At 30.8% G+C, this 13,779-nt stretch overlaps 1 protein-coding gene across 1 annotated transcript in view; it reads right to left on the bottom strand.

Moving 5' to 3' along the window:
* The window catches only part of LOC111626928 (protein IWS1 homolog), a 58,012-nt gene that overhangs the window by 12,615 nt on the left and 31,618 nt on the right, over positions 1–13,779 (bottom strand). Inside the window, exons 7-14 of the mRNA XM_023370454.1 lie at positions 12,909–12,972; positions 12,169–12,343; positions 8,854–8,998; positions 7,672–7,811; positions 4,735–4,807; positions 4,424–4,650; positions 3,383–3,448; positions 3,196–3,307 (exon numbers count right to left, since the gene is read on the bottom strand). Coding sequence (XP_023226222.1) covers positions 3,196–3,307; positions 3,383–3,448; positions 4,424–4,650; positions 4,735–4,807; positions 7,672–7,811; positions 8,854–8,998; positions 12,169–12,343; positions 12,909–12,972 — 1,002 coding nt within the window. The remainder of the gene's footprint in view (positions 1–3,195; positions 3,308–3,382; positions 3,449–4,423; positions 4,651–4,734; positions 4,808–7,671; positions 7,812–8,853; positions 8,999–12,168; positions 12,344–12,908; positions 12,973–13,779) is intronic.

The raw sequence follows: 13,779 nt of genomic DNA, 5'->3' as shown, positions 1-13,779 counted from the left end.
AAAAAAAACTAATAGGTAGGTTTAAAATTAATAAATACAAATGTATTCTGACAGTGAATGAGATAATTATGCTTTGTATTTGCAAAATTTCTTAACCTTAACACAAAATAAGAAAAAAAAGTGAATTTTTAAGAAATTTGCGGGATTTCCCGGGGTATTTCCCGGGTTAAAAAAACAACCGGGATCCCGTTTGAGAAACACTACTCTCCATCAATTGCGGAATGAGAACCCTTTCACACTTCTTCATCTTCTTGGGCCGTAGCCACCGCCAAAACCGCCAGCTTTTCATTCTGTACAGAAACAAATATATGTATATAAATATTAATGGAATTCGGATATACTTAACGCAGAAGAAGTTCAATATTATATTCACGACAGAGCTGACGTTCGATCTAGGTGCAATATTTATTTATTTGCAAGCAAAACAATGTACATATATAAAAACCCAGTTTTAGGATTTGGTTTATGTATATAAATATTAATGAAAGTAAATTATGCTTTAATGAGATGGATGTGCTTGTTTTTCTTTTGCAGCATAACATTTTAAACCTAGGTGCAATATTTGGCACTGCCAAATATTCATCTTCAACATTTAATTCTTATTAAATCAGAATATTGTTCAACTGAAAAAGTCATTTCACATAGGTATGTGGTGCCAAATGGCAGAAGAACATTTAATGCCATTTCAGAAATTGTAGAAAATTCAACTGTAGCTCCAATCCAGAATTGAGTCAAAAGTTGAATTTCAACAAAAATCCTTAAGTTAGAGTCACTTGATAGCTCAGCAAATTCCTCTTGGGCTTTATGTGGCAAATAGTTTTTGAATAGATTTAGAAGATAACTTTTTGAAAGTGAAATTTGATATAAAATATTTTTGAAACTGTGCATGCCTGTGAATTTATTTCCAGTGCACTTGCATGGAGCATCAAGTTACGTATTTGCCTTTGTTAAATAACATATGCCAAATTACAATGCATCACTGCAATTAAGATGCACTTGGGTGTATTTTTTAATATCTGAATACAATTTACTATGCGACATTGTTTCCAGTGGTAGGTTGGTTCCTGATACCTTTCTCGTAGAAAGAAGTGGGCTGATGTCATAGCCAGCACAGGACAACTTGCTGCAGTTCATCATCTGTCTGGAATTTTGTTCCTCCCAGGTGTTTTTTAAGGGACCCAAACAAATGATAATCACTGGGAGCTAAGTCTGGACTGATTGGTTGTATGCAGTCACGCATTATCATGAAGAAGAATTACTTTCCCCAGACAANCACTTGGGTGATTTTTTTAATATCTGAATACAATTTACTATGCAACTTGGCCAGTATTATGATTTTATAACTGAGTTGTACAGAAAGTGTACTAGTTTCAATTAACGATAATGAAAAAAAAATCCAATTAATCTTTCTTCAAATTCAACTTTCCTGATCCCAGCATTTTGCTTTGCAACACATAGTTTAGGAAGCCCTGACCTAAAGTGAATAAATAAGTGAATACGTTATTTATTATTTATAATTCATAAGAGCTTAGTGCATTCACAACAAAATATCTAAATACTTTAGAACTTTAACCTCAATCATATTGAGCAAGTGGCTGTTGTTGAGTTAATACTAGAACTACCAACAGAACTTTTTTCAATTTTGATGTTCTATAGTTTATTATAGAAGTGTAGCTTTATGACTTTTCATAAACTTATATAAGAAAGGTAATATTACATCAAAAATGCATATTTTTTTAATGAGATATTCAGTTTGCTTCCTACAAACACTAATAGGAGAAAATTGTCCAATATTTCACCTGTTTCATCTGTAAATACTTGTAAATTATCCTGGAATATGCTGCAACCTGCAAGATTCTTGCTTATCTGACTTAGCAGAGTTGTAATTGTTCATTTTCATTCCTGCACATAAAATGAAGATGTCAGTAAGGATGCAGACCTCAACTTCCTAAGTTGTGGAAACCCTTCAGAAATTGTCAAAAAATGATTCAAGAAATTCCAACACCATTAGGATTTTTGTCCAAACCATTCTTCAGACAAGAAAGAAAGGTCTAATAGTTTTATCACTCCTGATGACACTGCAACCACAGAACATTGATCATTCTCTTTCTAGGCAAAGGTGTGATGCAGGTAAAAATGTAGTAATATTTTCTTATAGCTTCACTTGACAATATTTTCAATAAATTGATAAGGAATCCAACTGAGGCCATGTATTTCTTGTTTTGTTCTAAAGATTTATCAAGAACACAAAGGCTATGGTAATCTGTCTAATTCTTCTCTTTCTTGAGCTACAAGAAATTTAGACAGACTGTCATCAATAGATGCAGGTACTACAATAGAGTCTCCCACTAGTACTCTGAAAAATTGTTGGGAAAGAGGTACTAGGACCAATGTACTTTGCTGCACAAACCATTGGAGAAAGTGTGTTGAGTTGATGGTAATTGTCAATAATAAATCATATTTTGAACATAAAAAAATCTGCTGAAGTGGAAGCTCATCAGCAGCTCCAAAACACAGACTGGGTAATAACAATATATGAACTTGAGACTTTTATAGGAATTCTACATGCTCAAGATGCTACAGGTGATAGAGTACTAGAATTAGAATCTCTCTGGCCAAACAGTGAGTTTTGCCATCAGAAATAAAAATTTCCTGACTGGAATATCTTTTGAAGTTTGTTGAAGAACTTTCAGAATACAAAGACTCCGATCAAACATGAGAAAAACAAAGCAAAAAGAATCAGCTCGATGAAAATAAGTAACAATGATGACAAATTGTGGAGATGAAAGGAAGGGAAAACTGCAAGTATTTGAAATGTAAAAAGTGTAAGTGAAAAAACTGCAGCAGAAAGAAAATACTTTGACTTGTGTGAATTGTAACTAATAGCTAATCAGATAATTATAGGTGTCTTTTCATTACAGGACTCTTTTGGTCCGTTAGCAATTCTAGTGTTAAAACTATTATACTGTACATATTAGCTGTATGTAATGTAAAAAAAATATTGTTCTTATATACAAAGAGGCTTTAAAATGACACCATATAAATTTTTTAATCCAAAATGGCCACAACTGTCCATTTTATCCAAGTTTTCAGTTATTTGAGATAGCATCAATCCATATTACATCAGGTAATTAAGATTCTTCTCTATATTTATGTATATATAGACTGAAAAAAGATCAATACTATTCTACTTACCCTTCCAATATCAGTTTCCACATTCCACTTGGGTCTTACTACATAATCTTTCATAGATGGCATTGGAACCCGAGCCCTGGCAATCCATCCTTTGTCACCTGGCCGTAATGCTCTACAGAAAAAATTAGAAACATTTTAAATTTCAAATGTTAAATTTTAATATATATATATAAAATTATGAACTTACTTATCTTCTGCAGACAAAGCTCGTTCAATGTCCTGTTTAACTACACCACCTTCCCCAGATTCAAGCCTATTACAAATGAAAGATTTATGGTGTTAAACTTTAAATTAAAATAATAAAGCTGAATCTAACAATTTTAAGTGAGATTCATATAAGTGGATTTTTAAAAATAAGATAAACCAAGAAAATTGTTCAAGGACAGGCTTTATATCATGCCACATTTAGTGTGTTCAAATTTAGTGGGAAATGGCATTTAACTAGCAAGAAACTTGTCTACAATTTGGTAGCAGTGTTACTAGTACTGCTACCAAATTAATAGAGGCATTGACCTACTAAATGGCCAGATTAGCAAGATTTTACTGTGCTGAGAGAGTGACATAAGAAGCCACAACTCCTGGCCAATAAAAAATAAGTGACAACTGAAGATTTACATAAATTAATTTAATGAGTTAGTCTATAATAATAATAGTTAAAAATATGTGATAAATAAACAAATAAATTTTTTGTGTGTTTTTAGTTAATATATAGAAAAATTTATTACTTAAATATCAGTATTTTCATAGTGATCACAATTATTTTTAACACTCAAATAAATGTTAAAGACTTTTTCAAGATATGATAGTTTTGAAAAGGTCAATAACTATTTTATTTGGAGTTATCAATATATCAAGAAAATATCACTTATATTATCTAGTAAAATTATAGGATATGTTCTGTTATCATCTATTCAGTAATTTGGAGTATATATGCCATTAGATGTTGAACAAATTATATCAGAATATATTCTGTTATAATTTGGTAATTAAGTAGCTATCAAATGATAAAACTACACAGTTGTATTCAGTTCCTTAATAATGATTTTTTGTATTTATATAAATAAGAATTTACATTTATTTTAAACATATTATTTATTGTAATTTAAAAATCATCTAATCAAAAAAGATTGGTTAATAACCATACATTACTGAATTTTATTCAATCAAGTTATTGAATTGTATTCATCAAATTTCTATGATTAATAAAATCATTTACAAAAAAATTTACCTAAGTTTTCGCTTCTTTGGCATATGTTCAAAATCTCTTTGCTCTCTTTCTTCTTTTGACATGGAATGGAAATTTGTATTTAAGTTAAAAATTGGCCTTGCCCATTCACTAATTAGTTTTCCTGCTCTTTCTCTATTTTCTTTTGTTTCTTTTGGATGTTTATAAAGATACATTACTGCACGACCAATATTACTACTTTTTAGTAATCCTTGATCAATGGGAGGAAACTAAAATTGAATAAACATCAAAAATTTTACATTAATTAATAATAATACCAATATGTAACTATGTAACAAAATAAAATCACTTACTTCAGCCAATAACCGTAGCATATTATCTCTAATTTGCAAATGAGATAAACTACGATCTGGGAGAGGTGACAACCATTCTGCCATTACACTCAAAATTCCCTGANTTTTAAACATATTATTTATTGTAATTTAAAAATCATCTAATCAAAAAAGATTGGTTAATAACCATACATTACTGAATTTTATTCAATCAAGTTATTGAATTGTATTCATCAAATTTCTATGATTAATAAAATCATTTACAAAAAAATTTACCTAAGTTTTCGCTTCTTTGGCATATGTTCAAAATCTCTTTGCTCTCTTTCTTCTTTTGACATGGAATGGAAATTTGTATTTAAGTTAAAAATTGGCCTTGCCCATTCACTAATTAGTTTTCCTGCTCTTTCTCTATTTTCTTTTGTTTCTTTTGGATGTTTATAAAGATACATTACTGCACGACCAATATTACTACTTTTTAGTAATCCTTGATCAATGGGAGGAAACTAAAATTGAATAAACATCAAAAATTTTACATTAATTAATAATAATACCAATATGTAACTATGTAACAAAATAAAATCACTTACTTCAGCCAATAACCGTAGCATATTATCTCTAATTTGCAAATGAGATAAACTACGATCTGGGAGAGGTGACAACCATTCTGCCATTACACTCAAAATTCCCTGATCTAAAAAGGCTTCTTTTAAATCATGTTTTCTTAATTGAGAAACGACCATTGGAAGAAGTTTCAATTTTTTAGTTGCAGCAGCTTTATTCTTATTCAACTGACGATCCTCCTCTGCAGACACTCTCATTTGATTAATAATTTCTGCAATAAGATCGTCACTGTCATTGATAATATCAATATCATCGGTTGGTTTTTCTCAGAAAACGAATTACAACGAATTTTTGATGTATCGTTTACCAGAACTTCTCGAGGCAATAAAATTGCTTGTATGTTCATCAATTGCAATCCGGATTCAAAAGAAACAATACTTTACAGTCACGACAACACTTCGGATCTCGGACTTCTCAGTTATTATTTACTGTCTTTGGGAAGAAGAATGGGTCATAACGTATTCACTTACGATTATTCCGGATACGGACAAAGCACCGGAAAACCTTCAGAATGCAATTTATTCGCGGATGCGGAAGCTGCCTGGGGTTTTCTTCAAGTTAGACATAATATCGGTCCCAAACGAATTATTCTGTATGGTCAAGATATAGGAGCGATACCTACCATCGATCTGGCTTCTAGATATAAAGTGGCCGGAGTGGTTCTACATTCTCCTCTCCTTTCTGTATCTCGTCTGATATTACCCATATTCAAGAATATAAAGTACCGTTTCAGTCTTCCGAGTGAGAAATTAGAGAAAGTGTCAAAAATTAAATCGCCGACTCTCATTATTTATGGCACCAAAGACGAAACAATCAGTTTCGATTGCGTATTTGCAATTTTCAAAAACTGTTCTCGCGCGGTCAAACCTTTATGGATAGAAGGTGCCAAACACGGAAACATCCACTACTACAGACAATACGTCGATCGTCTGAAGACGTTCCTTAACAACGAAATCTGGAAAAATAAACTGAAGAGATTATCGGTATTGACTATTCCAACTCTGAATAATCCACAACCTTCGATGTCGGCGTAACAATGCCGATAGAATCAGTTAAGGAATTCGTTAAATGTCAAAAATTTCAATTGCCTTTAACATTTTGATAACAAAAAAATNTAATTTGTCTTTTAATGATAATACAACACGTTTTCTTTTCGATGACATATCAGTAATATTAAAAGTAAATAATGTATTTAAATCGTGATCAAATTTTCAAGAAACAGACGTTCGTATTGAATTTGGACTACTACTGACCAACGCTAACAGACTACCTATTGTTTAAAAAGCCCTCTGGTGGCGCAAGAAGATGGATTTTATAAAATAAAAAGCAGTTGAAACTGCATTTTTATGAATAAAAATTTGACAAACTATTTATTGTTTCATGACGAGTAAAATTTTTTCGTCGCGTTCGTGGCTTTTAAGTAATGCATAAACCTTCGAGGCGAGGCCCTTCGGACCGCGAGGCACAGGCTGTGGCCCACGTCGTCCATGCCTTATGCCGCCCTTGGTCATAAAAATGATGTAATTTGAATATAAATTATTTATAAATACGTATGTCAAGTTATATTTTTATTACTACGTAAAATATATTTAAGAGTTTACGGCCACTGTGCCTGGTGAGACGTTGTTGAAACAAAAAATGTTATGCACTCCATCACGTACATAAACAGTATCGTAATTCGCCAAGTGCAAATCAGCAAATTCGTAAAATTTTTGTTTATTTTGAACAATCCGGATAATCGAAAATCCGGATAATGGAGGTTCTACTGTATTTGTATTTATATAAATAAGAATTTACATTTATTTTAAACATATTATTTATTGTAATTTAAAAATCATCTAATCAAAAAAGATTGGTTAATAACCATACATTACTGAATTTTATTCAATCAAGTTATTGAATTGTATTCATCAAATTTCTATGATTAATAAAATCATTTACAAAAAAATTTACCTAAGTTTTCGCTTCTTTGGCATATGTTCAAAATCTCTTTGCTCTCTTTCTTCTTTTGACATGGAATGGAAATTTGTATTTAAGTTAAAAATTGGCCTTGCCCATTCACTAATTAGTTTTCCTGCTCTTTCTCTATTTTCTTTTGTTTCTTTTGGATGTTTATAAAGATACATTACTGCACGACCAATATTACTACTTTTTAGTAATCCTTGATCAATGGGAGGAAACTAAAATTGAATAAACATCAAAAATTTTACATTAATTAATAATAATACCAATATGTAACTATGTAACAAAATAAAATCACTTACTTCAGCCAATAACCGTAGCATATTATCTCTAATTTGCAAATGAGATAAACTACGATCTGGGAGAGGTGACAACCATTCTGCCATTACACTCAAAATTCCCTGATCTAAAAAGGCTTCTTTTAAATCATGTTTTCTTAATTGAGAAACGACCATTGGAAGAAGTTTCAATTTTTTAGTTGCAGCAGCTTTATTCTTATTCAACTGACGATCCTCCTGAAATACAATTAATTAAATTTGCACTTATTCAATTTTTGATTTAAATTATGTTTTATATCAGTTTACAGTAAAAGTAACATCATTTTCACCATGTAAACTATAAAAATTTTAACATTATTTTATACACTGTATTTCTAATGCATGCATATTCAAATTTTCAAACAATAAATAAGAAAAAAGTCTTTAGATGATAATTAGCTACCTATTTTTTCTAATAATTAAAAGGTAAATATTTATTATATGTTGTTGTTTGTTAAGTTATGGCAATGCAACACTTGGGTGAGCTGCCTAGGAGGATGCCTTCTGGGAGGTCTTTTTAAGGAAAACTGGCCCCTATTTAGGCATTACAGATGTGAAGAAAACCCAGAAAACTCCACGTGGCCAGCCCATCCGAGTGAGGCATGAACCTATAACCAAACTCCCAGTGTTAATGGTATGAAGACCAGTTGGCAACTGGTGGACACAATATTTATTATATACTATAATACAAATCATCAATTATATCATATTCTAATCCAGCATTACAAACCAACAGGCAATATTGTTATAGTAAAACAGTAGCATTCTGATTAACCAAGACCCAATTAACAAAGATTTTGCATTATCTGAAATGAATTGTGGAAGAGTACTTTGTCAACAATGAAAGTGCATAATTTAGTATTTAACTTTTTATGAATGGACAGTACAGTAGAAAGAGACTCTAGAAGTTTTAAGAAAAATTTTACTGATAACTTCTCATGACAAAATAAAGTTTAAGAAAGATTAAAAGAAATTTTAATTCTAATCATAGATTTACATTTGTTTTAATAATTAAAATTTTAAATTACACAACAAAAAAACTAATTTCATTTAGAAGTCATTATGTTCAATAAGTCTAACTAAAAAATAGAGTACTTCATATACACATTATACATTCAAATCCAGATTATTTAATAAGTTACTCAAATACTTCATTTTATCTGTGATCCATGTTATCTTGGTAATCAGGACTCTAGCAATGGTAACAATCTTAACATTATATAAAAATTCAAATACAGACCTCTGCAGACACTCTCATTTGATTAATAATTTCTGCAATAAGATCGTCACTGTCATTGATAATATCAATATCCTTTCTTTTGCGTCTCCGTTGATTTTCTTTTTTCCTCTGAAGCATTATTTCAAAATCATACATGAAATCTTCTCTGTAAAATAAAATAAATTACAAAATCATTTATCAGAACTATTTAAGTGGACAGTATATAAAATCCCACTAATATACACAGTCATTGACAGCCTGGTAAGTNGAAAAATTTTCACCATAATCTACATTGTCATAAATTTTATTTGGCAAAATTTTTTTACATCTCAGATTTTTTGTTTGGATATCAATTATTTTTGTTTAATAATTATATTATTATGTCAAGACAAGATCTGTTGGTGCTTGTGATCAACAGCTGAACGCATTGCCAACCAAACACACTGACTGATGTTTTCAATATGCCATTTAGAAACATCAATGTAAAAAGTTTTAATTCACCTAAATTTCAGGTTATGTAATTTTGAGTAACAATTTGAATAAAATTCATTTGTTTCCAAGCAATTTTATCCTTATAAGCATAAACTTAAGCTTGAAACTGAAAACTGAATAACCTCTATGGGGAAACCCCTTGAACTTTGACCTATCGACCCAGAAGTTTTGTGAGTACCTCACTGATAATGAGAAAGGCTTAAGTTTAAAATTTGAGCTTTCTAGACCCTGTAGTTTTTTCTCTACAAGCATCTGCAGTGCCAGATGAAGGAAAAAGGATGAGGAGGAGAAGAAAATACAGTGGAACCCCAGTTAACGAACATAATCCGTTCCACGAGTCCGTTCATTAACCGAAGCAATTTTTCCCCATAGAAATTAATGCAAATACAATTAATCTGTTCTAGCCGTCAGTATTTTTGTAATGTTATTTGTAAAATGGGTTTTCTTTGATTCTTTTCTAAAAAAACAATTCAAACTTTTTGCACCAACCAACTATAATTTAATATTCACATGTTAAAAGCGAAAACACTATTGTTATGTTGGACCAAAGTTCAGGAAGAAGTAAGGAAAAAACTGTACTGTAGTTGTCAAAACAAACGCGACACGAAAACAAATGACGTAACGGATCAGGTGGAATGTCTGCGGGGAAGATGAAACTCTGACAGAAGCGGTCATAAACAGTCGATCTAGGTTAAATTTTCGGAAAAGGGGAATTATTTGACGGGTATAAAAACATCACGTACGATCATTAAAGTTCTAAAATGACAGATAGCAGAAACAATAGGCTAAATTATGAGCGAAAGGCTTATATATTTATCAACAATCTCTCATCAGAGTCGATGAACAGGTGACAAATAAACGTCTCGGAACAAACCTTTCTCATGACCTGATCTGGTTGCGGTTTTCACCTGGAGACAAAGAAGAAAACAATCGGGAAGCGAGGAATGGGATGCAGGATCAATCAAAAGATGAGATTCAAGGAAGAAATACTATAAAAACCTCGAATCACAAGGTCAAAATGCAGTTTTCGTAAAAATTCTATGGCGATGAATCTGTGTCGTCTTCATCTGGATTAAGCCTGAAGTCATGCCAGTAAAATTTGTGTTGTGTCTCGTGGACCACTCCAGTCGTAGCAGCTCTGTCACCTACCATCGCTTCTGTGACCAAGCGAACCCACCTCGTCCGCTCTGGGGCTACAACTGATCAGCTTGCACTATCGTAGGACCAGCGATACGCCACACCTCAATGCCGGGAGAAAATACTGTAAATAAGCCATTTCCAACCACCTCAAATATGTGAGCATCTTCCCATTCTAATAAACAATTTTCACTGTAAAATACTTGTCATTTTTGTCTCCTCCGCCACCACCAACATATGAATGGACCCTAGACCATCAACGACATACGATTAACTGATTCCCCCTAAAAGTCGGCAAGCCTACAAATTTGACACAAAAAGCCGTTAAGTTTGTTATCTGAATTTTGTTCGTTATCCGAGACAACATTTTTGCAAAATAAAAGTTCGTTAACCAAGGGTCCACTGTACAACGTTTTTGAAGATTTTTTGCACTTTTCAATTGCTTGTATTTTGGCAAATGCTTTATAGAAAATCTTGAAATTTCTCACACTGTCTTAGAAAACAATTTTCTTTTGAACACGATATTCCAAATATCGTGTTCAAAAGAAAATTGGTGTTTGTGGGATGTTGAAATCAACCCCCGAAAATTGGCAACTCTGATTCCTGTATATGTAGTCAGTCAATGACTTTTTTATTTGGCAACTACACAAAATATACAGAGTATATTAAATTAGAATTTGGATAAACAAGATAGAGGAAAAAATAAATGGGAAAAAACAATAGTTTTTTTTTGTGATATTAGACAATAAATTTCAATACATTTCTTTCAAAATAATGACCATTTGCACTTCCTTCAAACATCCATAGAAGACCAGAAGTGATCATGAAACTCATCTTTAAACAGTTGGATAGCAATCTCAATCTCTTATAATGACATAAAATGATACTCTTTCAAATGCTTCTTTAATTTTTGAAAAAGAGAGAAAAATTTGCAGGAACTAGATCAGGGGATAAGGCAGCTTTAAGAGCACAAAAATCTTATTTGTAGCCTAATACTGTTGACTTTAAAGGCTCAAAGTACAATATATCACATATACATTGCATTATAAGACTGTCTAGGAGAATATTGTATAATGATCCATATGAATTACAGTGTAGACCAGATCACCTGTTGATTGCTCTTGTACTATTTTTACACTCAAATCTTCAACATAGTGATTTATCATAAACTGGTGTTAACATATTCAATTTCATTACAAGATATCCTAAGTCTACAGTAAAATTTAATGTTAATCTATTTTCAATGTTTCATTTCAGAATTTTCAATGTTTCAAATTTCAGAAGCAGCCACAAGGTAGTATTCTCATATCTCACTAAGCTTGCTTAACAGTTTAAATCTTATTATTACATATTAAGATTTAAACTACAGCATATGGATCAATTGGTTTGGTTGCCAACTACCATTGTAATTCCCACTTATTTTTTTATTCTATCATATACATTCGATTATGGATTTTTGTTAAATAATTTTTTAAGATCAAAAAATAAGTAATTTTTAACAAATATTTTGACTCTCAAAATAAAATTTAGAAATATTTAAAATTTTGAAATGTTTAAAAATATTGTAAATATTGCAAACTTGTTGAAATCCTAAATATAGAATTGATGTTGTCACTAAATGTTAAACAGAATTTAATAAAAATAATTTATAACAAAGTAATACACTTATATTATTGAAAATTAATACAAAAGGTCAATTTTACATACGGAATTCTTCTAGGACCCTCATCACCAGATTCTTCATCTGAAATTGTAGGTAGTACTTGCTCTATGTTATTTACTTTATCTTTGGGTTCTAAGATTTTGTTTGCTTCTTCAATAGATGCATTTTCTGCTGTATCTTCTTCAACTGCATTTCCTTCACCCTCACTATCAGATAATACTGTAAAAAAAATTTATTCAAAAACTATGTAAATTACATAATTAATATTTAGATCTGATTAATCTAAATACTCTTACTCAAAGTTTTTGACTATCAAAATATAAAGAGCAGACTTGTTTTAAAGGAGCAACTTTGAATAATTTCTTAAATACATTAATCAAATTTTAAATTATTCTTCATTAATAATTTAAATTATATAAATCTTCATATTTGGTTATAAATTGCAATAACTTATTTTAATTAAATTAAAAAAAGAAATCCATATATTTTTCTTGCAAATAATTATTCTAAATATGTAAAAATAATCAAAACTTTTTTTTTTTAAGACAGAACAAACCATCTTTGTGTTTTGAACTAAACTGTAACAGTTATGATGTAATTTAATTAGAATAAAGCAAAATTTGAAGAAAATTGCTGATTAAATAAATGAATATTTAATCAACAATTTTCTTCAAAATTTTGCTTTATTCTCTCATCAATAAAAATAATAAAAATATAAATTTCATTTTATTTAGAATTTATTTTAAAAAAACTATTCCTATTATAATTTTAAATATATTTTTACCTTTTGTTGCTTTCTTCTTTTCTTTCTTTTGCTTAGCTGCAGCAAGATCTTCTTCACCAAATCCCTATTAAATGTAAAAAGTATATTAATACTTGCTGTAAATTCTTCATTTCATACTTTTTAAATGCAACATAAAATCTTATTCTTCAGTTCTTTGAATATTTAATACTTATTCTTTCATATATGACATTTTCAAATTAATATCAAAATCATCACTTTCAAAACAAGCAATTTTCCTCATTTTTACTTTTCAAGAAGTTCCTTCAACCCATTGTTTTAATTTTTAAAGAAGATAATGAGATATTATGTCAGAACATACTTTTTACTTTACTTGTCATTAGTATCAGTATAAGCTCCATGATTGATCATGACAGAGTGATATGATGACAAGTTTGTCAAGATGTTTTGGGAAAACAATCTAGTGTAAGAAAAGAAAATGCTTCTATCACAGCATTTTTCAACTCTTCCATTGTCTGATAGCACTGTTGATAAACTTTCTCCTTGAAAATGCCCAACAATGTGTTGTCTGGCATCTTAAGGTCTCATGTAGCCATAAGAGGCAACGGTATGCTTCAGACCCATGGCAATCTAGCTGCTTAGAAACAATTTTTCCAAGCACCTATGTCTTTGTCAAGGAAAAAGTCAGTCAACAGCACTACCAGACAACAGAAGAGTCAAAGAATGCAGCATTTTCTCTTCTCACACCAGATTATGTCTACAGAAGATCTCAGTGAAGTTGGTGCTGTATCAGACTCTGCTTTGATAACAATGGAGTTCATACTGATGTCCTAGACAAATAAAGTATAACATATGTTTGACATAACATGTGTCTCTCTGCTTCACAAGAACAAAAACAGAGATGTGACTTCCT

The sequence above is a fragment of the Centruroides sculpturatus genome, unplaced genomic scaffold (assembly GCF_000671375.1).
Source record: "Centruroides sculpturatus isolate CEXI.00-Female unplaced genomic scaffold, Cexi_2.0 scaffold164, whole genome shotgun sequence".
Lineage (NCBI taxonomy): Eukaryota > Metazoa > Arthropoda > Arachnida > Scorpiones > Buthidae > Centruroides > Centruroides sculpturatus.
This window is presented reverse-complemented; position numbering and strand designations above follow the sequence as displayed.